Source organism: Larus michahellis, chromosome 3 (genome assembly GCF_964199755.1).
Source record: "Larus michahellis chromosome 3, bLarMic1.1, whole genome shotgun sequence".
NCBI classification, from domain to species: Eukaryota; Metazoa; Chordata; class Aves; order Charadriiformes; family Laridae; genus Larus; species Larus michahellis.
The window spans coordinates 86,770,034-86,796,109 of NC_133898.1; the positions used below are offsets into that span (position 1 = coordinate 86,770,034).

A 26,076-nucleotide genomic window follows, 5' to 3' on the forward strand; every position below is an offset into this window, starting at 1 on the left:
GGGAATGGTGAGATAATAAAGAAGAACACTCTGTATAGTAAGATAGTATGCTGCGGGGCAATACAAGGATATAATTATGAGTAATAAGCTAGTGATATTTTATGAAAATGTCTGTTTAGATTTTGGTTTGTAAAACAATACACTTCTTTTAGGTTTGTGTAAAGACCAAGAAGTGTTGAAGGAAAGCTCAAGAAATGTTAACTGAAGGAGTTATTTAGTAAGGTGCATTTAAAAAAAAAAAATATTCAAAGAGCTAAAAGAAGATGGAAGTGAAAATATTAATGTGAAACGTTTTGGGATGTGCTTTATGCCTCTTGGGGTGTGGTCAGAGTGAGAGCTCAGACTTTGCCTTCTTCATAAAAATGGACGAAGTTTCAGTGTTAGAAATGTTGTAAGGACTTTTTTTTCTGAACACCAATGTAGAAAGGGCAGGTCTTTAGAAAGGTTCCTTTTCACCAGCACTTACTTTGATATAAAAACCACCATTTGACCATCAAAAATGGTGAAGGAAAAAGTCTATTGAGACTTGTTTAAATGTTATACTTAGTGGATTACGCTAGTCCAGTTGAGTAATCTTTTTTCTTCCTCCTTGTTTAGTATTTAAAACATCAGCTCATCCAAGACTTTGCTGTGTGCAAAAGCTTCTAACTTAAAAGAGGCTCTGTAAGCAGTCCATGCTCAAGAGAACTTTATATATTCTTGTAGAAAAACGGCTTTAGCCCACATAGTTGGACAATGCGTTGCTCTGTTGCTCACTTTATGCTTCACTTGCATGAAAGAACCACTTATGCACGTGGTCAGAATACAGTCTTTAGTCATGTTCTTCTGGTGCATTGAATACTGCTATCAGTTAACAGCTTTGTATGACACTGTCTTTTATGCCGATTATATGTGCCAATTTATTTTTCTTTATTTTAACCAACTTCCAGCAATTTGAGGATTCTCTGTTCTCTCATATCTTTTTCTGCTTTAAACACAGAAGACATTACATCACTCTCCTCTGCATAAAACAATTTTTAAAAATCATAAATGTCAGAGAAACTGCTGTCTTTGCACATGGAGGCTTTTTGTGCTTTTCATCAGTGCAACTCACACCTTGACTGGTGAGAAGCATTTGGTAATTTCTTAAACTATGGTAGTATCCATGTACGAATTTCTTATATGCATTGTCTGAGTGCAGAAAATCCACGCAAAAATAAATAGCCTGAGATTAAGGGAATATTGTAGCAGATAGTCTCAGTCTTTATATGGCAAAGAAATCCCATTGTGTTGTATTGTGCTACGATTACTATACTGGTGTAGCCTTGAGATTTTGTACTGTGGTGCACATTCTGTGTACTTAGGGTTTGGTGACAACGATGAGTCCCCCTTTGTCCAGTGGAAGAGGCGGAGCTCCACACAGGCGTGATGGGGACACTGCACCTGGCACTGGCACGAGCTGAACCCAACTAAGAGAATTTTATTTGTTTCTCATAGTGTATTAGATTGATGGACAAAGATACAGCTAGCTTCTGTGATGAGGAAAATGTTTTCTTTCCTGTTTTTTTTTCCCTCCTCATTTACCCAGAAGGCTTACTCTTGGTGATTCCCTAATGGCTGCTTTGGTGTCAGCCCTTTTGAAACATTCTGATACTCGTAATAGCTGCTGTCAGAGAGGAAGAGTTTGTGTATTTTTAAATGGGAGCTTTCAAGTCAGAAATAACTTTTTCAGAAGTTTTTCAACTTTCTTCTTTTACGAAAATATCTCTGCTTCTTAAATTTGGAATATAAAGGAAAAAATTGGTCCATGTTCTTCTTCTGTCATGGTCTTTTTTTAACTTGACAGTTTCTCTTATCTCATGTACGTTATAGTGACACCACATACTCATATGCTTTTATAAAAGCTCAAAAACAGAGATTCCTAACTAGTCTGGGATGGGTGGCTGTGCTTGGGGTGATGTTTCACAGCATATGTCCTTACTGCTATGTGATGATGACTTTTTTAGTAGATTGGAGATTGTTTTGTGATTCTTTTTTTTTTCTTGTTTTCCATAGATAAAGTACAACACTGATGAGGTTGTTTCTCGCAAGTGAGATACCATGATCATTTGACTGGCTGGGAGCAGTTCCAAAAGTACCAGTGGCAGCATTCTGCCTTTTGTATTCCCGCTACTTATTTCCATTTAATATAATTTCTTTAATGTTGTTTAGAATTTTGTTAGATGCTCTTTCGAGCAAAATTCCAAGTTTGCTTTGTAGGTGAACGGCTTTGCTCAGTATTTCCTAGCTTAGCTGTGTTTGCTGCGTGCAAGGTTCCTTACTCTTTCTGAAGGTCTTGAAGCCTGTAGAGGCAGAAGCTGCTGCAACCAGAGGAGCAGGCTAAGGAAGATGGACAAAGTAGAAGGCTCCTTCTTCCATTAGGAAGTTCGTTGTATTTAGGCAATAGGCGCTCTCTCTGAAAGTCTAATCCAGGTGGGAATGTTGCAGATTTGTTTGCTGGCAGACAAGAATTGGGATCTGAATGTTTGATGAAAAAAAAAATAAAAAATCCCCCATTCTGATAAAAGGAGTGAAACCAGAAAGGCAGTGTACTGAATGTAAAATATCGTGAGTCTCTTGCTTGTAGAGAGTGGCATTCAGATGGTTCTTTTGCTTTACCTTTTGTTCCCTGTGAATCTCAGATGAAGACACCCAAAATGCTGCTGATACCATCAACACATTAGAGTGTGATAAGGGACCTTCAGGGCTGAATCTCACCTATGTGTAACACACAACTTAAGTTCTAGCCATTTGCATCCTTACTTATAACTTGTTTTGACATCTTCAGGGAAACAGCTTTTTCTTGTCCGGATGACTGTCATAGAGGAATGAATTCTGGGTTCGTGGGACACAGTCGTTTTTGAGAAACTCATGAAAAACAGGGCAGTTATTTGAAATATCTTTTGCTATTTAAAATGCCCTGAGCATTCTTGGAGTCCTGTCTGCTCTCTGTGCTATTTCAGAATTGAACTCTCAAAGTAGGAATGAAAATCTGCAGCATACTCCCTCATAGTAGTTAGACTGCTGTGAATTTACCACCTTGATCTGAATGGTTCTAAAACTGTCCTCATGATCACTCTTCCCTGCCTTTTGTATTTATGAACTCACAGCTGTGGCCAGGGGTGCACTTTCCAGGTTATGTTGAACCTAGGGTGCTGAAGCATCCCTGGCATGTTAGCAGGCAGGAGGTGCTTTCTTGTAAGTAATCTACAGATTATTTACAGAGCGCTTGCTCAGATAAGAGCGGATGGGATGTATCACATATCGCAATTTTTGCAACAATTATAATTACCAGTTCAGCAAGGGTGTGGTCATATCATTTTCTGAGTTTCCTTACGTTCTCCTTGTTGGCCTATCTGAAACTTTCTCTTCTTTTGACCTTTAATACAGCTAGAATTTTCTTGGGACAGGACATTTAAGTTTGGTGCTTGAATAGCACCTAGTGCTTTATTCACTTTCTACACCAATCTCGATTTTACAATGCAAGAAATCTCAGCAGATTGCAGGCAAAGTTTAATCTTGTCTTGCTGGAGAGAAATCTGATTACTTTTCCTAGGAACCACTTTTCCAAAGAATTTTTCTTGTTATATATTTTCTTCAGAAGTAACCAGGTCTACTCAGGCATCATCTTAGCCATTAAAAAGGTTTCCAACAGCATTAGGTGAGCAAAAAATTAAACAAGCATTAAATAGGTGTTCTCATCTGTCACAAACCTTGCAAGCATGTTTCTCAGCTTAAAAATCACTAGACTGTATTTTCCTTCATGGTGAGGGCATGAGAATGGGAATTTATTCTTTTCACCATATAGGCATATGGAGTCTTTAGTATTAGAAATTTGAGCAGAATGAGTTCCTGGCTATCTTCATGAGGTAGAGAGAAGTCTAATGGCAAAACTGAATCCATTAAAGCTGAATGGAAAAACTTAACCTGAAGTGCTGATTTTCTTCAATCATTAGAGAATATAATAAAGATGTTGCTGCCTTGCATGGCAGTGTAAAGACTGAGGCTTTCTAGCAGGTTTCTGGTGAAACCGTATCTTGAGGACAAATTATAGGTATTTGTTGGGATTCAGTTTCTCTTTGTTTTGGGTTAAATAGGTATCAAACATCGTAAGCTTGGAACAAATGCAGGCAACCTTATTAGGGAAGCTGATTTTGGTATGCACCCTCAAATCAGGACTGGCTGTCAAAATGCCTTACTTCTGAAGGATTTTGAAATGGATGGCCATAATAAAAAAATACTTCAGAACAGAAGAAATCTTACTGAAGCCTGTTGGAAATTCAGATTTTTTTGATCCATTTCCAACTGTTGGAGTCTTCACTCCCATTTGGATTACATGTAGCCTATTTAAATGTCAAAGTGCTGATTGTAGATGAAGAGACCACTTCCAATTGCAGTAATGGGTATATTATGAGTATGCCTACACTCAGGAAGAATATACCAGCCCTGACTCAGAGCAATTGCTATGGCTTGTTCTTTTGTGTGGTGCCACCAAGGGAGAGAAGAACATCAAATCAACCTGGTAGACTTGAGGTTTTCCAGTTAAACCAACAGTGAACTCCTTTAAAGTTAGATTGGTGGGCTGTTGATGAAAATAAAACAGTGTGATAAGGACAGTGAAAAATAGTCACCAGTCCTGTTGTTCATAAGCACTTGGCATGTAATGTGGAGTTTCACAAGACTGTAAAAAGTTGTGCTCCGTGTCTTTCCTTTACTCTGCTCCAGTTTATTACAAAGACTGGGAACTAGAGACACTTCTTGCTGGAGGTTATTACTCTACAATTTGATGAAGCTAGACCTCCTGTTGCATTACTTTTTTCCGGAGCTCTGCTACTGCTAGATAATCCTCTCTCCAGGGCACCAAAGGAGAAGTCAATAACTGAGACATGTTCTGTTAAATGTTGATGGTCCAGTGTGTGCTAAATTAGTGAAAAAATAGGCTTGAATTTCCTTAGGGATAGTTTGAGTGGGTACATGAAAGTGTCTAAGCAAAATGTCAGATGGTGATCTGGATGTGTTCGAGAAAGGTCATGTGCATTGCCAACATTATTTGCTTGGGGAATCGACCTGTGTGAGAGAGTGTGACAGTGGGACTACACCTGTTACTTTTTGCCGTGAGTTGACATTCTTTTCCTAAATGATTGAAATCATCTCTTAGTATTAAGTCTCTCTTGAAAAATTGTTAACCTTGGAGTTGTCCGCTCTCCCACATTGGTACTTTCTGATGTGCCATATATTCACTAGTCCTGCATATTTGTTTTTGGTTCATGACTTTCTTTTTTCCTTTGACAGAAGACTTCTGCAAGCCTCCCATTCTACTGTAAGGTATTTGTGGAGAGTGGCATGATGTAAGATAGGAAAATTTATCTGTTCCCTTGTGAAAAGGAAGTTTCAGCCGATACAGATTAATTTTCCTATCCTTGAAACAGTAGCAAATATCAAGCTTCTAAGCCTTACTTATACCATGTGCTGTGTTTAACGGAAGTCCTTACGTATGTTTTACTTTTTGTCACAGTGGACAAAGTTTAAGCATTTGGTTCTGGAAAATAAAGCATGTTTGATTAATATTTTTTTTTAATTAATTCCCCCCCTCCCCCCCATGTGTTGTGCAGCATATGTTGGTGTTGAGCAATACTTGTAACTTCAGAGTAGTGGTATCTGGTAGGGAAAGCTGAGATGCTAAGGAGCAGATACAGCGTTTCTGAGACCCATGTGACAAGACAAGTACCCTGACAGAAATCCCTGAAGCTGGGATTAGGGTGATTGGAATGAGATTGTGTAGATGTGAAGGTGTCTGAGTTTTGCACATGGGATGCAGAGACCGCTATAAGCATGTTGTCAAGGGGTGTAGCAGCAGTGGCTGCTGGAGGCTTCCTTCTTTAGGAATTAACTAGACTTGAGGGAGGAGAAGATGAACATCAGTGACTGAAGGACTTCTAAAATTCATTCACGGGATGAGGACCAATGCAGATATAAAGAGAGAGCATCTTTCTGTTTTCAGGCCTTTTGACAAACTTGTGAGCACTCGAGACCTAATGAATATAAGATTTGGTTCTCTAGATTACTCAATTGGCAGCAGGTTTCACTGGAGAAGACTTGAGGTCTGTGTGTGAAAGTAAGGATATGTGTATGGAAGTTTTGTGCATGGCCTGAGCTGCCTCCTGTCACTGGACCAAAGAGGAGAAAAACTTTTCAGTTTAGCAGTTTGGAAATTCTCATGCTTTTTTGCAAAGGACCCTTTCAAAAATGACTTGAACATTCTATATTTGCTTTGGTAATTTGACAGTTAATTACTTTTAAAAGGAATAGTTTGCTTGCCTGGACAGATAAACAAAGGAAAGTTTAGATTATTTTTTTAATAATTTGCAATGCTGCAATTTGAACAGGTCTAATGTTAAAGAGTCTGAGCTGTGGGTTTTTTCTTTTTTGTTTTGTTGTGAAAGCCTTCTGTGGGAAATACGAGAGGTGAGCTGACTGTATATTTGGGTTACATGGCAAGACTGTTCCCTGCATACTTACACTAACATGCCATCATTGTGAAGGCATCTGTAATCCATTTGTTAAATTACCTGTGAGATGTTAGAATAACTTGTGCGTGAATAACACTACTCTAACACAAGTGTGTGGCGATGAATATACAGCCTGTTTTGTTGGTTAGCAACGCAGAGAAAATATGCTAAGGTCATGAATTAGTCTACACTCTTAAATTCATCCTTAGGATATTTACCAAATCTAGGGAAAACATAACAATTTTCCTTGTCTTTTCAGCCATGTTTCTACTTGTTAAATACTTCTGGCAGAGAAGCCTCTTACTGCGTTCAGGAATTGCTTTAGTAACTTTGATTTTAATCCCTGTACTGTCTGTGTGTGCAATTTTTCATTCACAGATGGGAAATCCTTTGGTCCGAGGCACCTACAAAGGTGAATGGTCCTCAGGCTCGGCAATTCACGCCTTGTATCAAACAGATAAACTTTCCAACAAACTTAATCCGGCTGGAAGTGAACAGCTCTCTTCTGGACTATTACACTGAATTGGATGCAGTAGTACTACACGGTGTGAAAGAGAGACCTGTGCTTTCACTTAAGACTTCGATGATTGATATGAACGATATTGATGAAGACGAGGATGAAGAAAAGTATGGTTGTGGAATGGACACCCTTAATAAACAGTTCAGCATTGTTAACCTCAGGGAATGGCCGACTAACGGATATTTTGATAAACTGCCTTATGAGGTAAGAAAAGCACGTTTATACTCAATGTCTTTGTCTTGCTCATTAAGGGTGCAAAGGTGCTTTATAGGGTACCGGTCAAGATTGTTGTTTTTCCCAGTTAGAGTTCCTTGTATTCTTTTGTGCATCTCCTGCAGTTATTGCATAGCTATGCCTGAATTATTTAAGTGTGTCTACTTCCATGGATGGATATTAGCAAGCCATTTTGAAGGTATTTGCAGTTGTTGCACTTTTGTTTCTGAAGAATCTGCCCACTCACACACAGTTTTTGCACCAGTTATTCTGGGCTTGAATTTCCAGCTCTTGAACTTAGAAGCTTCTGGTGGTTTTCCAGTAGTTTTAGTCCTCGTGCTTGACGAAGAAGGTATCTAAAAGAGATATGAAAAGATTGAATCGAGATCTGGAAGTGGAAATAGTTTGTAATAGGCTAAAAGCTTCTTTTCCTGTTATCTCTCTTACAAAATCCCAGAACTTTGTTCTTGAAACTGCCATGATATTTTCATATTACTATGAAATAAACTTCTTCCATCCAGCTAAGTTCTGAATCATGGTGCAGGTAAAAAGTGTTCTAGCTGTACTTCTGTACACTGCCTTGTTGTGATGTTTGCTATTTTTTATTCTATCATTAGCACAGAAAATGGTTGTGAAGAAACTTCTTTCAGATCCCCTGGCAGTGGGGCAGTTGCAAGTGTGTTCAGTGTCAGTGTAGATAAATATTTTCTTTCCAGTAATTTCCATTATAATGAGATTGTGAAGTATGATTGCTGAATATTGTGTGCAGGCCAGGCAATTGTCAGTGGGGTGTAGCTGTTTATGGAGGCTAGTACCCTACTTAGTCAGAATTGACAAACAAAATAATTGTCTTCACCTTTCCTGAAATAAACTGCGTTTGCACGTAGGGGAAAGGAGTTTTTACTTACCATTCAGACCTCTGGACTTGGGCAGAGGCATGATATTGTTCCTGCTCTTCAGTGCACAGCAGTCTGGCAAAAGAAGCAAGCGTTTGTTTACTGCGGTAACTCATCAAAAGTGCGGAGTGCTTGTGGCTCCAATCAGACTTGCTTTTGAAAGCAAAGGGAGGATGGTGAGAGCTGCTGTCACTTGCAGAAATACGTGATCTAATCAAATAGTGTTTTGGTTTTGTCATGTCTGTTGGCTCTAAGTACTCCAGTTCGGCATATGAAGGCTGTGGTTGGGTGACTGACTGCCCTAGCAACCTGCAGAAGTTTGCTGTGCTTGTAAAGAGGAAAGAGAGAGGAAGAGAATTTAACAGTTCTCTCCATCTTTCTCCTGTGTATTTATCTTCTCTTTTAAGTCTTCAGTTCTTGAGTTTGGGTTGTTGGATGTTCTTTTATTTTTGTTTTTGCTGCATTGGAATAATAAATGAGGATACTGTGTTAGCTGTAGTTTTGCACCCCCCCGCCCTGAGTCTATATAGTGTTTAATATATTTTACTGTTGGTGCTTGTATATCAGTACTGAAGTAAAGAAAGTACTCTGCATATGCAAAGGTTGATTCCAGAATATCTTAAAACATATAACTGTTTCTGAAAGTTTGAAAATGTGTTGGTTTTAGTCATTCAAAGAAATTAATTGTAGAGAAAACTTGATTTAAGTCTAGGAAGTCTTGCTTGAAAAGGCTGGATAAATTGATTTATAGTATAGTAGACTACCAGAGAGATTGATTAATCTCACTTCTGTTCCGCATGATTATATATATTAAGATTAAGATTATAATTCAGGAAGTGTTTGTGTAGTCTGTTACTCTTAAGAACTTGTGCCTCCGTGTACTTTATTGTGCTTTTCTGCTTTCCTGTATACCAGCTTCTTTTTTTTTATCCATTTTTAAACATGTTTGGTTTCATAAATGCATTTATGTGGTCTATCAATACCAAGCATGTTTTTTTTTTTTTCTTCTGCTTTGATTTAAAGAAACTGAAAATATGGGCGGAATATTTATCAGAAAACTACAAAAGACTATTTCTGGACTGGTTTTGTGACAGTAGAAATGCCAGTCTCCTCCTTTCTTGGTCCAGCTGGAAGGTTTGGGTACCAGAACAACAAAAATGTTGTACTTTGTAGTATGACAATTTTTTATCGCATCAGATACAGGAACAGTACTCTGCATGCTGTCTTCAAGACTGACAAGTGTCAGATTTTTCTGTGTAGTGTTCGAACCTTGTAATGATGAAGTAAGGCACTTGCTGATTCCTTCCAGTTTTGATTGATACATTGCATGAAAAGTTGTATCTTTGATACTTTTGTGTTGATGGTGAACGTGTAACTGTCCTAAGGCTCTGTACATATGTCTGTTCTTTATTTGAGCTGTTTTGGGTTTTTTCATACTACCCTCTAAAATTAACAAAATACACAGGCTGAATGGTCGTCTTTGCTAATCTTGAAATAGGCAGCAGTTCTTCCAGCCTTTGTTTTGCCTTCATTGTCTTTCTGAAACTTCTATAGACTATCCTTTCATAGACTGTGTTGTTTCTCAAAATGACATTAGGAACGGCTTGCTGCAGTGTGAGCTCTAAAACCATTTTAAGAGTCTAGATTGCTCTTGCCAATAAAAGAGAAAAATGCTCAACTCCTGGAGCACAAACTTCCTTAGAAGAAAGTGTGAAATCTTGGAGGAACTAGGTGAGACAATTTTCCTTCCCTGCTCATGGATGGTGTTAACCAGCCCTTAGTAGCTGTGAAGTACTTGTACTATCGTCTGTTCTCCAGAATTACCTTAAAATTGAGGAAGGATTTTCTAGGAAACACTTCATGTCCTTGTCTTTCTTCCCAACTACCTTTGACTAACTTGTGGTGCTTGTGAAGTGAAAGGAGTAGGGCTTTAGTCTTAGTTAGCTTTACAGGAATGCTTGAGACCTGAGGGCCTGAACAAGTTAAAAGCCTTTGAGAAAGGTGAGGAATACCTGTCACAGCATACCTGTTGTGCAGTTTGAGACTCACCGAGATGTGCCAGGTACGAAGAACCTAACTTTTGTTCTCCAGAGAGGAGAGTCAGGAGAAATCCTGCATACTGCAGTCAAAAAGATATTTTTAATATAAATTTTGCTATAAAAAGATATAAATGACATCTTTTTCATTCCTTGAAGCCAATTTTTCCTGAAGCTGCCTACAAGATTTATGAGCTGTTCACGTCTACTGGGGAAGTGAATTTCACCGCTAAATGTGGATTTGGCACCTATGTTCCAGGAAAACGGGTCTTGAATGTAAGATCTACATACCTTAAATGGTACTTAGAAGAGTCAGAGCAATAAGCAGAAGCATTTTTAAGTGTCCTACACTTTTACCCTCAGCAAACTTAAATCTTTCCAGAACAAATCATAGAATGGTTTGGGTTGGAAGAGGCCTTAAAGATCATCTTGTTCCAACTGTCTGCCATGGGCAGGGATACCTTCCACGAGACCAGGTTGCTCACAGCCCCATCCAGCCTAGCATTGAACACCTCCAGGGATGGGGCATCCACAACTTTCCTGGGCAACCTGTTCCAGTGCCTCATCACCCTCACAGTAAGTAATTTCTTCCTAATATCTAATCTAAATCTACCCTCTTTCAGTTTAAAACCGGTACCCCTCATCCTATCATTACACTCCCTGATAAAGAGTCCCTCCCCATCTCTCCTGTAGGGCCCCCTTTAAGTACTGGAAGGCTGCTACAAGGTCTTCCTGGATCCTTCTCTTCTCCAGGCTGAACAACCCCAACTCTCTCAGCCTGTCTTCATAGGAGAGGTGCTCCAGCCCTCTGAGCATATTTAAGTCCCTCCTCTGGACTGGCTTCAACAGGTCCATGTCTGTCTTATGTTGGGGGCCCCAGAGCTGGATGCAGTACTCCAGGTGGGGTCTCTCTCACCAGAGAGGAGTAGAGGGGCAGAATCACCTCCCTTGACCTGCTGGCCACGCTGCTTTTGGTGCAGCCCAGGATGTGGTTGGCTTTCTGGTCTGCGAGTGCACATTGCTGGCTCATGTTGAGCTTCTCATCAACCAACACCCCCAAATCGTTCTCTCAGGGCTGCTCTCAATCCATTTGCCACCCAGCCTGTATTTGCATTTGGGATTGCCATGACGCATGTGCAGGGCCTTGCAGTTGGCCTTGTTGGCCTGGTCCATGATCTTTCCAGGCACAGAGGTGAGACTGGCCACCCTGTAGTTTCCTGTGTCTTCCTTTTTTCCCTTTTCAAAAATGGGGGTTACCTTTTGCAGTGAGCAGGAACTTCACCAGACTGCCATGACTTCTCAAATGTGAAGGATGGTGGCTTAGTAACAACATCTGCCAGTTCCCTTGGGACCTGCAGATGCGTCTCATCAGGGGACCTGATACACTTTCAGGTTCTTCAGATGGTCTTGAATCTGATCTTCTCCTACAGTGGGGGGTCCTTCATTTTCCCAGTCCCTGCCTTTGCCTTCTGCGACTAGAGCGATGGAGCTAGAGGCTTGCTGGTGAAGACCGAGGCAAAAAAGTCACTGAATACCTCCGCTTTCTCCGTATCCCAGGTAATCAGGTCTCCCGTTTCCTTATGGAGAGGGGCCACATTTTCCCTAGTCTTCCTACCTTCCCTGCCTCTCCTCCTGTAGAGGCTTTTCTTATTGCCTTTGACGTCCCTGGCCAGGTTTAACTCTGTCTGGGCTTCAGCTTTCCTAACCTGATCCCTGGCTGGACAATTTCTCTGTATTCCTCCCAGGCTACCTGCCCTTGCTTCCACCCTCTGTAGGCTTCCTTTTTGTGTTTGAGTTTGTTCAGGAACTCCTTATTCATCTATGCAGGCCTCCTGGTGTTTATGCCTGACTTCCTCTTTGTTGGGATGCAATTGCTCCAAAGATTTGTAGGTTTTCAGATAATCTGCAAAATTTTACGCCTCTCTTTGGAAAGAGAAACTCATGAGGGTCTTGGAAATCTGTCTTAACAGCTAATAACCACATGGCACCAGATTCCCTTCAGTTAAGGGCCAATATACTGCCAGTTGGTATAGCTATTGACCAGGGCTCTGAGCAACGGCACGTGGAAAAGATCTCTCCAGCTTTAGTCCTCTTGGTGTCTCGATTATTTGATTGTGCAGCCTGTCAGTAAGATCCTTTTCGGTTCTTTGGATCAAGAAGGTGCTTAAAACCTTTACAGCCTTTCATTGCTGAGAAGTTCAGAGCTTGTAGCCTGGTGATGGAAAGACCATTCTGCCAAAGCACGTTATGCGAGTAGGATAAAAAAAAAGGGAGACTTAAATGGTTGTGTTTTGTGAAACGGTTGCAAGACCAACTTTTCACATGTTCAACCTGCATTATTTAATGTGTACACATTTGTTTGTGCGAGCTATAGGATTATGGAACTAGGGACTGTGTTTTCTTAAGCTATGTTGAGCAATGTCAAAAGCCCTAGAACACCACCTTCCAGCCTTCTCTCTTTCCCTTTTTGTGCACATATCCTTTGCCCTTTATCTGAGAATGCCTTCGTATCAATTCTAATTGAGTCTAAGCTGTGGCAGCAGAATGAAGTATTTTCAAGTTATTCATTTGCGTGTCTCTCAATGATCAGTTTGTGTAGGCCAATGTATTTTCATATTGGAGGGGCTCAGACTGAAGAACTGAAAGAGGAAATTTGTAAAAAGCGCAAATATTCTAGGTTTGACCAGTATCCAAGCATTATTTTCTGACTAAATCAAGCTCTGCATTATTGTGCTGCAGCCACAGAAAGTATTTTATTGGGTACAAATGGTTATTGCTTGCTGTTATTCAGCAAAAAAGCTTTAAAAAGCTGGAAAAACTTTTGGCTAGTTAAGTACTATTAGGAGCTACACCATAGGTAAATTTTTGCCTCATGTATTGAAGAGTGATGGAGATCCTGTCTAAGCTTATAAGTGAATTTTGCAGTGGATGAGATGTCTGGGTATTTCGGATGTTGTATTTTTTAGTTGATAATTCAAAATATAGGCATATATGTAAGATGCTGCAGTCGGGGACTATGATCATGATAAAACACAGATGGGTCAGGTATGAATCAGGCTCTTTTTGTGTGCAAAAAGCACACAGTGAAATTGCATACTGCTGTTTGTTGAATTGTTGTGGAGAATTATGATTTGGAAACCTCCAGGTTTTGGAGGTTTTTACTGTTGTGGGTGTTGATTTCATCACATCTCTAAAGCTGACAAGTGTGCCACGTTTGCCTTGGAAATGGGAGAGAAAGCACTTTTGTACTTTTGGTCCATCATAGCCTAAAAAAGTGATCAGTGTTGTATAAATCACATTTTGTTTTCCTCTTTGTGTTCCTTTGCATTGGTTTTCCAGTAAGCTTTCTTTGTACCGATGGATTTATAAGAAAGTGTGAAACAATAATGGCTGCCATAATTTTTCATAAATTCAGAGTAAAAACAGTTAGTGGGAAACGGTGTTACAAAATTCATTTTCAAAGCAGATTCTCAATTCTGCAGCATTCTTGGAATGACCATGAACACGGCACAGCGCAATACAGCGCATCACGTCACATACTCATTATGTATCAAATTGGACTTTATGCTAGGATACACATACATAAAAAGTGGATTTCTGATGGACACCAGACTCCAGACTAACAGTGATTAATGGTTATTAGCCTGCAGGTTTGGGACCTGTTATCTTTGTTTAATCAAAAGCCAGGAAAAAAAAGTACTGTATATCTTAATGTCATAGTAGTGACACTTCATAATATCTAGAATGAAAAAATATAATGAAGTAGCATAATCTGAATAAAAACTAAAGTATTATTTTTTCTGATTAAGATATTCATGTGGTAAAAGATTTCATCTCAGGCACGGAAAGATTGCAACATCCTGTACGTTACGAAATATTCATTGAAGTCATCAGTTAGTGTAAAGGGACATTGTTGAAGCATTTGTAAATTCATTCACCATTATTTTACTGCTCAAAAGTTGCAACATAACTTTGTTTTCCATTGAACAAAATTTGTTACTTTGTTTTTATCAGATGTTATTATGCCACATTAATTGCAGACTTAATTTTAGCTAACTGTGCAGCCTTTGCTGAGCTCTCCACTTTTGAAAACTTACTAAATGAGCGTGGGAAAAATCTGAGGGAAAAGACATTCATAAAATACATATTTAGGTGGCTTACAGAGTGTGTAATGGCTGAAAGATTGCAAAATAGTTTGAAGCCGTCTTTCAGAATATTGAAAATTATTTAAAGTGAATTGATGGCCTTAGAAAAATAGGTATATGTTTAGGTTAGAATGACAAGCAAAACTTTACTAAGCAATTTCTAAACTGAAGTATGGGTCTGAGCCAAGCAAAAATCAAGATATTAATTCGGGATTATATTTGTTAGCTCCTAGTTAGTTCGCTGTCTCTCAGATACCAAAATACCAACAAACTAAATGTCACGAGCAAACTTTGTTGATTATAATATATTAACTGCAGGTTTATATATTTTTTTATATATATATATCTCACTCTCTCTAATATCTATATCTGTTGCACTGAAATGCCTGTGCAGATCCTCTGCATCAAGCTAAGGTCGGAGTTCCAGGCACCTGTGGAGACAAAAAGCTTGGGCTGTTTTTAGGGGGAAGGAGAAGGGAAGAGGGAAGACTTGAAATCAAGTTTGAGAGAAACCAGAGTATATGCAAACACTGTATTTTGGCATTGAAGTTAAATTTTTTTTTGAAGAGTCGTAGATGGTGTTTGAAATCCAAATACTAAATCTGGAGCTGAGTAGGAAGTAACATTTTTCATTTTGCAGGAAGTTGGATTGTTTTCTCATTTCTTCCCTTCCAAAAATGAAGGGGGGAGGAGGGGAGGCGGAAGCTAACTGCATAAACTGGTATGTTGGAAGTACAATCTGTTTGGATCTCACAAAAAACTTCATTTTCATTTTATGTCAAGCATTTTGTTCTCATTTTTGGCGGTTTTGTCTTATGAATCCTTACAAGACATTCAAATGAAACATTATGGTATATTGAAAGGGCCACAGGATTCTCTTCATTTTAAGCTGGTTTGTGGGTTGTTGTTTTTTTTTTAATTTACACTGATTCATTTCAGTGAGCTATTGTTTCCCCCTCCGCTTGAAAACACTTAGTCAATTTTAGTTACATAACTTGAGTGAGTGCTTATAGCTGTAAAAAACAGCTAGTAAAGTAAACATTAATTTTTAGATTTAATTTTTCAAGTGCATTTTTTCTCTGTTTCTAAGCTAAAGGAGATTTTTTTTTTTTGAGCATTTTTGCTATTTCCTAAAGTGAGTATTTATGTGTCTGTGTGTGGTGATCTTCCTTCTGAAAGGAAAACAGAGCATGATAGGAGACAGGCTATTGCTTAATTTCTGAGCATGAGTCATTATGAAAGCATATATATTGGTGCTAGTTCAGAAGGGCTGTTCATTATTCTCAAACCGAGATGATTCAATCTGGTAAAAGTAAAAAGGGGTTTTGCCTTTGAGTTTGACTCTGGCATAGAATGAAAGTGCTCTCAAAGTATCACAGCAAGAAAGAGACTACTTCATAAAAGAAGGTCTGAATATGTTGAATTTGTTTACCTAGTTGCATAGTCCAGCATGGATGGGAGAGGATATAAGGTAGAAGACAAAACACTGATTTTTAAAGCAGGAAGCAGATGAATAAATCTGAAATCAATTCAAGGTGTGGGGAAACTGGGACATGGTACGGTTTTTCCATGGTACGGTCTTAAAAACCAAATCCGGAGAAGAAAGAGGATGCCAATTCAGTGTTCTGATAAATGGCAATGCAGACATTGTGAAGGGAAATATGTAAACATAGTGTTTACATATGTATCACTGTTTAAATTAGCATGGGTAAAGAAACTTCTAATTTGAAAGCTTCCTGTCACTTTCATATGCTGATCTGCTTTTTCCTTGTTTAATATGTTGTCACATTGTGAAGGCAGTGCAGTCCTATTTAATAGTTAATCAATGATTTATTCGAGAAGTTAAAGTAAAATAATTTACTTTTCTTTGAAGTTAGAACATCTTTTCTTATTCCTCTGCAGTTTTCCCTTAACATTTCAAGTGTTATATGACCATCTGTGACTTTTTTCTGTTTTTAATATAGCTCATCCAGTTGATTTTGAGTCACCTTACAGTACCAGACCTGTGTAGACTAGCGCAAACTTGTAAGCTACTATATCAACATTGCTGTGATCCTCTACAGTACATTCATCTCAGTTTACAACCTTACTGGGCAAGGATTAATGACACATCTCTGGAATACCTACAGTCTCGCTGCACTCTCATCCAGTGGCTGAATTTATCTTGGACTGGAAACAGGGGAGCCATCTCTGTTTCTGGATTTAGCAGGTCAGTGCTAAATGTTCAGAAGTATTTTGACAAGCTCTGTTTGCAGAGCCGCTGCACCAGTAGTTTCAGTAAGTATTTGAAACCTTATTAAAAGACAAGAAATATCTTTGACTTATTATAAAGGGTGTGATTGTTATGATGTAGGAAAAAAACAAACAGCTAAAACAGTACGAGATAGTAGATATAACAGCAGAAGTCCATTTCGGTATGTAGAGCCTACGTGTGCCAAGCTGCCTGTGACTGAAAGGCTTCTTCCAAGGGGAGCAGCGTTTTGCTTTCTCCTGTGCTTCTAAAAGACTCCGCTAGAACCAAGCTGTCAAAAGTCCGTCTCATGAAGAAAATGTTTGCGGTTGTTCTTTGTACAGATGAGTCATCAGTAGGACTGTATTAGAATGGCTGCGGTAATAAACTGATTACAGTGCATGCTTACAAGGTATGGGCCCTAAGTAATCACTGGAGTGCAATGTAAATGCAAATATTTTCATAAAAATGATTTAAAACATTAGCCTTGTTGGGAAACAGGGGGTTTGCGTGTGCATCTTCCACTGAGCTGAAAATATGACTGTGCTGTAGGTCATTAAAATAGCAAATTTGCAGGGATTCTTCTCTGTATAACAGCCGTGTTCTCTGCTTTCTTAACATATCATTTCTTGCTTCCTTGCTCGTTTGCATTAGTTAAACAGCATCTATCAATGCATTTCATTTAAGCAAAAATTGCTGCTTCAACTAAGAGGTAATCAGCAATGGCAGGTGAAAGCAGAACTTCACTGATAAGACACAGAAATGTTTAATATATCTTAAAAAAATTGTCTTAACTCTCATTTGTTTTCTGAATAAAGAGGTTAAATCAAGTATTCGAACATTTTCTTTCCTTTGGTGCCTGGGTGCCTTCCCTGGGGAAATAAAATAATTTGAAGAAATAGCTTGTCAAGATGAGAATGTCGCTTTCTCTTTTCCTGGCTTTCCAGTATAATCCAAGAGCTCTATGCTCTTCCATGCTTGTTGGTAGAAAAAGGAGATAGACATCAGCTGCTTGTTGAATGGGGTACAAGTCCTTCTCCTAAATTTGGATTTTGTATTAGATACATTCTGCAGAGGATAAATATGCAAGCTTTAATTGAGAATTCAACTCTGAAATCATGAAGTGCTTGCTTTCTGATGCTTAGCTATTAAATCTGTCTTTTGAAAACTTCAAGTATGTGCATCTTCATGGCAAATTTTTTTTTATTTTCTTTTGAACATACAGTACTACTAAAAATTCTTGTTGTTTTGAAAGAAATTAATGTCCAAATTCAGAGAATTATAAACTTTGCGGTTCTGGCATTTCTGACTTCCAGTTAGTTGAAAACGGTTTTATTGATAATGACTTTTTTCTTTACTTCAGTGCTGAACTGAAGCAGCATTTATGTGTGGTCAGTGTTTCTAAAATAATAAATATTCATTGTTTGACTATTAATAATCTGTGAATAAACATAGTCAATTTATATTCATTATTACAGGTGATATTTATTTGTAACAGAGGGAAAAGTATTCTTGGACATTGATACAATTTTGAAGTTACCTGTATTTCTAGGAAAAAGTATTTCTTGGAAGTGATGCCTGCAGTCTGGGAATGGAAGATGCAGTTCAATCAAAAATTTTTGAAACAAAGTTATAAACTAAACAATTTTCAGGTGTGACTTTTGCTCAAAATTTTCACTCTGAATCAAAAATTCTCCACTGTAAGTAGGTCTGGTTTTCAAAGTTTTGTTTTCATAATACAGAAATAATTTTGCAACTCCTTGTTCTGTAGAAGTTTCTTTTCTAGTAGAATTTCCAAACACAAATTTTCCTTTTGACATTCTTCATCAGCAGCTTTGTCAAATTTGCTGGCCTCCAGGAAAGGAAAATTTGCTGCTGCTTTGCTATGGAAGTATCTATTAATACAGAAGACTAATTAGAACAACACTTGCTTTTCAAAAGCATTAACATAACTTTCTTCAAATAAGTAGCTTCCTGTTAAGAGATACTGTTCCTCAAAGGAGAAATCTGTCAAGTAATGTTTTAGTTTTACTGCCCTGGCTGTTATTAAGAAACCGCCACCATGTGGATGTTGTAGCAGCCAGGACATGTAGTCATGAACTCCCACGATATTTCCTTTTGGACTTCTAGATGTTCCTCATGCAGCCTGACTTTTGGGAGATACTATGCAAAACAGTTGCCCAAGAATGGAGGTACCTTGCCTTCCCTAGGAGTTCTATTTCACACTTACATTTTCCTTCTAGTTTACTCTTCAGAATACGAGTCTTGCAGAGGAGGTCCTCAGTTGGCTGAGGAAGTGCATTGCTGCTTTTATCAGTTACCTGCTGATGTTAACTGTTACTAAAAACTTAATCAGATTTTCAGACTGTAGTTGTCTTTTGCACAAATTAAATGCTTAGGTATTTCTGTCCATCTGTATACGTAACAGTAGAAGACACGTACCGCTACATTTATTAGTGTAAAATCTTCTCTTGCTGCCTACTGCGTGAATGGTTCTGAATCAGTTTGTTGGTTTTTCTTTATCCTGCTCGCTTTGGCTCCCTCTCTGGTCTTGGTGTTCTCTATTTCTTTCTGCAACAGATTATTTTTTTTTTTTTAAATAAGACAGTGAGGTGTGCCTACAGAGTACCTAGCTGCATCTTTTATTTTTTTATTTAACTGGTGAAAAAGTCTTCTTGCAACTTGAGGTTGAGTTCAAACGAGCCTAAATTGATTATTCCAATACTTCAAGTTTATAAATTTTGTGATAAGTTGCTGCATGAGCGACCAGGAATGGCTGTCAAGGCAACTACTTGGAGGTGTTGAGAATTCTGCCTAGAAGTTAGAACAATTTGAAGGACTCCCTTATGCTGTTTTTTAAAAGGCCAGCATATATTTGTCAATTAGCAAGGATTTGCTAAATGAAATTTGTCAATAACTTCACAAACACTACAAATTGCTGCACTGTAGAAACAGCAAAATGCTAAAACCAAAATACTTTATCCTCAGCGATAACAGCATTTCACTTTTACAGGGCCTGGTTTTTTGTTTTGTTTTCTTTATTTTTGCACTTCTCAGCATTTGGTGTTAAAGTTGGCACTGTTGAATTCAAAACTTAGAGTTAGTTTCATTCTTAGGACTATACAGTTTAGGTTATGATTTCCGCAAGTCAGGGCATGTTTAAATGCTACTCTTGCTTAAATTTCGTTCTGGCAAATGTCTTCAATGTTTTTGTCTGTGGTTTCTTACAACGATCTTAAGAGAAGCAGCTTGTGTAGATTTGTGTTGCTTTAAAAGGTTCATGTAGACATGATTATAAGAAATAATTGAAAATATTTTTTTTCTTCAAAAATGTATTAAAGTAGAATATTTTTAAAAAGAGTAATTTTAAGAAATGTGACTGAAGGCAAATACTGTATTACCATGAGAAGATAGAACGCTTCAGGCATATGAACATCCTGAGGCAAAGCTGAAGGTATTTTAACTTATTGATAACATCTACTCCTTAGGGCTAAAAATGGCTATCATAAATTTTTCATTTCAGCATATAATATAGATTAACTAAACTTTATCATTTAGATTGAACTAAAAGTATACGGAAAAGTGAAAGACAAATGAAATGAGTACCTGAGCAGTCTCAAGTGTCTGGAATGCAAAGTGACAGGGAATAATAAACAAAGATTTCACAGCAAGCATTGCTTAAGCCGCACTGCATTTCTCTTGGCGTGAGAGGTAGGGTGAATTTCTTCATGCCAGGGGAATATCAGTGTAGGAGGAGAAGACCTACATGGGAAAAGGGAGGCAGGCTGACTGGAGATATGCTAAATATTGAGATGCTGAATAAATGCTCTGAGGTTTAAACAGCTCAAGGACGATGACAGTTTAAAAACAGAGTTCTGCATGCAGATTTCTGTGTGACACTTTCTCTGATAATGTCGTTAGATTGTTTAAACTCGTTTGCTTTAAATATGAGGTATTAGGATTTTTATTTACTGCTAACATTTTATACTGTGAAAATGAATTAGTGGTGTTTTATTTTCAGGTTAGTGATGCGGTGTTTGCATGTCAAGCACATCCAGGAATATTTCTTTAACAATTTTGTTGCTGTTACCATTTGAAGGCTTTAGTTGCTGTGTAGTAGAGGTGTATTTTGACAATGTTTAACTTGGTGAGGCTTTGCTACGAATCAAACTAGCAGGAAGGTCAGAGGAATTACTGAAACACGAATCAAATAGTCACAGAGAATAGGAGTAATGTGTGACTTGACAGGGATTCTCAATTTAAAAATCACGTCTTTCTCTTAATTTCCAGTTTTTAGTAAAACCTCGGGTAGCAGTAACTGACATTAAGTAGTAATGTTTGGTTTGCATGTTTTTATTGAAATAGCGTTATCTGTGTTGAGAAAAGCACAAAATTAGATACTTAATAGTCTCCTTACTCGCATGTAATGTTTTAAGGTTTGCTGACAAAAAAAAAAAATTAAGAAGCTAGAGTAGAAAATAACATTATAACAATTAGAATGTCTTAGAGGAAGGGAAGGTGACTTCATTTTAAAAACAAAATTATGTTAGTCAGTCTCTCTCATGCGTGCATACTCGGATGCACCAAGACATCCGATATGTGTCCAAACCAATTTATCCAGCGTGTAGTGTCGCCATTCTGTGCCACCTCCATCCTTCGTCTCCTAATGTGCGTGTCCTGAGAAACTGCACATACATATGTTCAAGGCTCTTGATGATCTGCTAATCTAACTTCCACTAACACACACCATTCTGTCAGCCCCCATGTTGCCATTTGTTCTTTCTCGTGCTTCTACACCTGTGTGTACCCATTCGTTCTCCAGTCATATCAATCTTAACGTTATCTTTTATTACAATTATCTGTACTATATGCTGCTGCTGTTGTGTAACACAGCAGTCCTGAAAGGAAAAATGTCATTGTGAGTATAAAAGTATCTGGACATAACTCTTAAGAAGTACGTTAAAATGTAATTCCACAAGCCAAATATAATTTTTTAAATTAAATAAGTAAATTTATCAAAGTTCTTTTATATCCTTAGATCTTTGCTGTAGGGCGGGTGTAGCATGATATGATCCAGAGTCAACTAGGCATTTGGAATTTTTTAATATTAATTGCACTATAGGTGCAGAGACCATGATCCCAGAAGTTGGTGTCTGCTGATGAATAAAAGTATCAATGGCTGTCATGCAAATACGCAGTCACCACGACTTTGGAAACCACCTAGAAAGAGAATAACTCACTGACTGAAAGGAGGAGGAATGTGCTTCAGTGTTTGGGGGTAGAAAATGGAAAAGTAGGTGAAGTTTTACATGGAACGTTAGGGGTTTATTTTATTCAAACATGTAAGCCTTCTGTGTAAAATAAGTAAACTGTCTCCTTAATTATGAAGACTGAAGGGAAAATAGAAGATTTTAGAGCAGTAGACAATAGAAGCTACCAGGGATATAGGAATGGTACCTCTGGTATGCCTTTGGATTAAACGTAAGACTGTAACTGCAAGACAGGTTGGGATTATGAAGATCTCTGCCAAGTCTGTGTGAGTAATAATATTGATAGAAATACAGTAAGAAAGAAAAGACCTCAAGATCTTGGAAGTGAAATGAGGAAGAATAAAATCCAAGTACTTCATTTGGGGAGGCTTTTTTTTTTTTTTGGACATTATTCTTGTCTGGTGGCAGGCTCTGGAAAGCAGGAGACCTGAGTAGACAGTGGGAGTCTGTAACTGACTTGAAGCAAACTGCAATGGTTGTTTTAATGAAATACTGATTATAGGAAGACGGTACCATGGAGGGCTAGGCGAATGGGGCAATGTTGTATCTGTCAAGTAATGGAGGTAGCATCTCTGATTTGGATGCTAGCATATGCTAACACTACAAGGGAAAGCACTGAATTAAAATAAAAATCCGTCCAACCCTGTGTTGTTTGTAAATGGAAGTTGCTTCTCCTCCCTAGCCCGCCACACTCTTTGGCCAGCAAATTCAGTGGTTTATATGTCAGTGACTACAAAATGAGCACCAAAGAATTCCATTGAAAATAGATTTGGTAATGTCAGCATGATTGAAACCTGTTGGGATAATTGTACTAAAGGAATATAAAACTAGGTAGCTATTAGTGTTTAGGAAAGATGAGTAGATGAGAGAGAACTGGACTGTGATCCCTGCTTCTTGTAGACTTCAGTAACTTTGGGTTATCAAGTAAGTGGGGTTCATTATGCTACCAGTGAAGTGTACGTTTTGGATCCAGTGCAGTTCCATTAGAAACCAGTGAAGCAAATGTGATACCTCAGTACCCTCGTACGTGTCTAAAGGTATTTTGAGGATTTTGTTTGGGAGGTTCTTATGCAGCCAGTTCTGACATGTTGGGTGCTTTTTCTTGTGCCTTGATATTTTAATTTTGGATCTTCTTTGTCTGAGGGGGTATGCTTATGATACAGACACAAATTATAAGATTGGAAGTTGTTAATAGACTAAGTGACCCCACCATCATGATGGGTTTACAGCATGAGTAAATAGCATCCTAACTGCTAATAGATATACAAGGGTTTCACTAGGACCAACTTACTTCCTAATGAGGTTTCCCTGGAGCCTCCTCTTCTCCAGGCTGAACAATGTACGTGTTCACATTATTCTAGGTTGTTTAGTCAGTCATATTTCATAACAAACACGAAGGGATGAAGGGAAGTCACTTCAGAAATTACGTGTATAAAATATTGATAATAAAAACAAAACTAAAGGGATGGATGACTGCAGAAAGGAGGAGAGACTAAAAACAGGAACCAGTCAGTCCTCAGTGATTAAAGGAGAGGTATGTGAAGAAATGTTGATTTGGGTAGAAAGTGCTTTTTTGGGGGTTGTTTGTTTTCAAATGAGCTAAGTCAGAGCCAGGCATCCAGTGTCTGTTAAGTCTCAGAAGTATGAAGGCAATACCACCTTTTTTCTGAAATCATGAGAACCCGTGTTCTGTCTTGCCGTATAGCTTTGGAGATCCATGTAGAAAGACGTTGGCAAAAACTTCTGTCCTGAGCAGCCTGTTAAGTGCAAACAAAGACTGGGGTGCCTCAGTCGTTCAGAGAACTCTGCAGTTCTGCCTAATGTTCTCATGCCGGTGCGGGTTGGTACCTTCCTCAAATTCCTCTTTCTGTTCATCTTTCTACTTCATACCTGTCAGCTCGTTTTTGTCCCTGGCTGCACGTCCCTTGTCCCCCTTGCCTTTCTGTTTAATGTCTCCTGAATAACCTTTTCCAAAAAAGCCGCAAAGCCATGACTTGCAGTGCTCATTGTTATCGCTGCATTTGCTCTGCCTGTGTGTTTCAAGTGTAATGAATTTAAATAGAACATTATGAGGATGATAACTCCTCAAGCTGGTGAGCCTGGAGTTTTTCTGCAAGTCTAGGGGGTTAAATGAGCCTTTCCTTGACCTGGTAATGTTAACTTTTAATAGTCCTAGAAGGAGAAAAGCGTTAATCTGTACCAACATTTATAACGGCCAAGACCTGTTAAATTATATGGCAGTTAACCTAACATCCATTATTGTAATGGAGTAATTCATAAAATATTTATCTGTTAGCAAATTAAAAGCTAGAGGTATAATAAGTGGCGATTGACAAGGTTTTATGGAAAATATCACCATTCAAACAAACCTGATAATTTGTTGATGAAAGCAGCTGTGTGAATGTATTGTTAAAGCACTCATTAAATAGAGGAATTGGCTAATTGGCAATCAGCAATGAATCCATGTCTCTACTCTGATTTCCAGGGGATTTCTATCCTACGTTTCTCCATGGCAGTGTTGAATTCTATTACTAGCCTAAAATAGCAGTCTAATGTTTGAATATCTGATGTTAGTTTTTGGGAATTTGTCATTTCAGCTCTGACACTTCCATAAGAAGGCTTGCCAGTCCAGGTGGATTTACTGTGTCCGGTATGAAAACAGCAAATAAACGCTTGGTGTTTATAAACTCTGATTTTACAAGCTAAAATAGATTCTAAAGAGAGACTGCAGAGTTAGACAAAAATAGTGGAAGAGTAGATTTGAAGGCAGTACTTAGCAGAACCCCTGTGAATCTGGGATTTATGTCTCCCCTTTCATGTCTCAGACCCTCTCTGTTTCTGTTTGCATAGCCTCATAGAAATGTTGGATGTTAGCGACCTCTGAATGTCATCTGCTCCAAGCTCCCACTTGAAGTGCCAGTGTCCCCAGTGCTAGATCAGGTCAGTCAAGGTTTTAGGTGACTCCTGGAAACCTCCAGGGTTGGAGATGCCACCCTGGAATCTCCTTTCCCCTCCATATTACATAGGATCTGCACAATCAAACCAAGGCCACGTAACGTGCAAGATGAAAGGAGTAAAGAAAGGTGATGATGAATGGCAAGTATGACTTGGGTGAGTAATGAAAAAATAAGGAAAAGAGAAGGTTTGAAAAATTGGATCTTGAAAGATGGACTTCAAGTCCTTTGGTACTGTTAGTGTCGTTGAGGAATGCCTGCCTGAATGTGTCTGCTTTTAAGACCAGCAGCTGTTTCATCCTGAATTTCAGCTGGATCAAAGTTTTGGGGAGGCTTGTACCTCTTTAGTTTTAGCAATAGGAGTTTTTGTGCAAGCGGAAACATAATGTCTCTCTGGCATTTCTATTGTATCAGTTAAACCCAAAAAGTAATGCTAACTTTGCGGTGAAAGTATCAGAACCTAAAGCTGCTTTGTCTGCATGAAGCTTTTTGTAGGATAGAACTGGTAATAGAGCAGATTGCAATATTTATTATGAGAATGTAATTTGTGCTCCCTCACAAGTAGCTCCATTATTCTAGGAAGCAACAGGAGGAACTCATTGCAGCACTGCTTAGGAACTTAGTTTTTTCTGCTGGAGAAATTATTAAATAAAGTATAAGAAAATCACAGCAAACACGCACAGGGTTTTTTCCTATTAAATATCAAACTTACAAGCCTGGTGATTGATTTACACTTTGAAGGTTATCTTTGCAATAAAAGAGGGACGTATTTAATTAAGAACATGTGCTTTTAGTTAAAGCTTTTGTTATATGTAATAGAGCTTGAATTTCTGACACGATCTCTGACAGAAGGTGGAATTCATGCAAAGACCATCAAGGTTTCTATATTTTGGATGTTTTGCCTTCAAATATGTTAAATTTTTATAATTCCAATGAAAGTGATGTGAAATAGTCCTTAGGAATCTCTGTGTCTGGAACACAGTTCTAGAACAGCTGAAGTGCTGATTTTGACTTACTTGTTAATGAAAGGAATGAGGTGTTTTTCTGGAAGTCTTAAAATACTTCTCCTGAATATTTCATCCATTTAAAGGTATTTGTTTAACCTCATTTTTACATTTGCAGATTTTTCTGAGATAAAGAGAAATAAGAAATTATTGGTGGCCATTGTCAAAATTAGCTTTGGGGACTGTGTAAAAGCATTTCAGACACTATCTGTGTTGTACTTTGCTCCATTGTCTTGGGGTAAATGGCAAGAATGAACCATGTTCCAGCTTTCTTAACCAAA

At 38.3% G+C, this 26,076-nt stretch overlaps 1 protein-coding gene across 10 annotated transcripts in view; it reads left to right on the forward strand.

Annotated features, from left to right (window-relative positions):
- Positions 1 to 26,076, forward strand: part of FBXL4 (F-box and leucine rich repeat protein 4) — a 67,724-nt gene that overhangs the window by 8,226 nt on the left and 33,422 nt on the right. For all 10 annotated transcript variants that reach the window (XR_012586278.1, XR_012586277.1, XM_074581067.1 and 7 more), the window contains 2 exons: positions 6,906 to 7,251; positions 16,302 to 16,546. Coding sequence is in view for 8 of the 10 variants with exons in the window: in XM_074581067.1 (XP_074437168.1) it covers positions 6,906 to 7,251; positions 16,302 to 16,546 (591 nt within the window). In the remaining 2 variants the exon portion in view is untranslated. The remainder of the gene's footprint in view (positions 1 to 6,905; positions 7,252 to 16,301; positions 16,547 to 26,076) is intronic.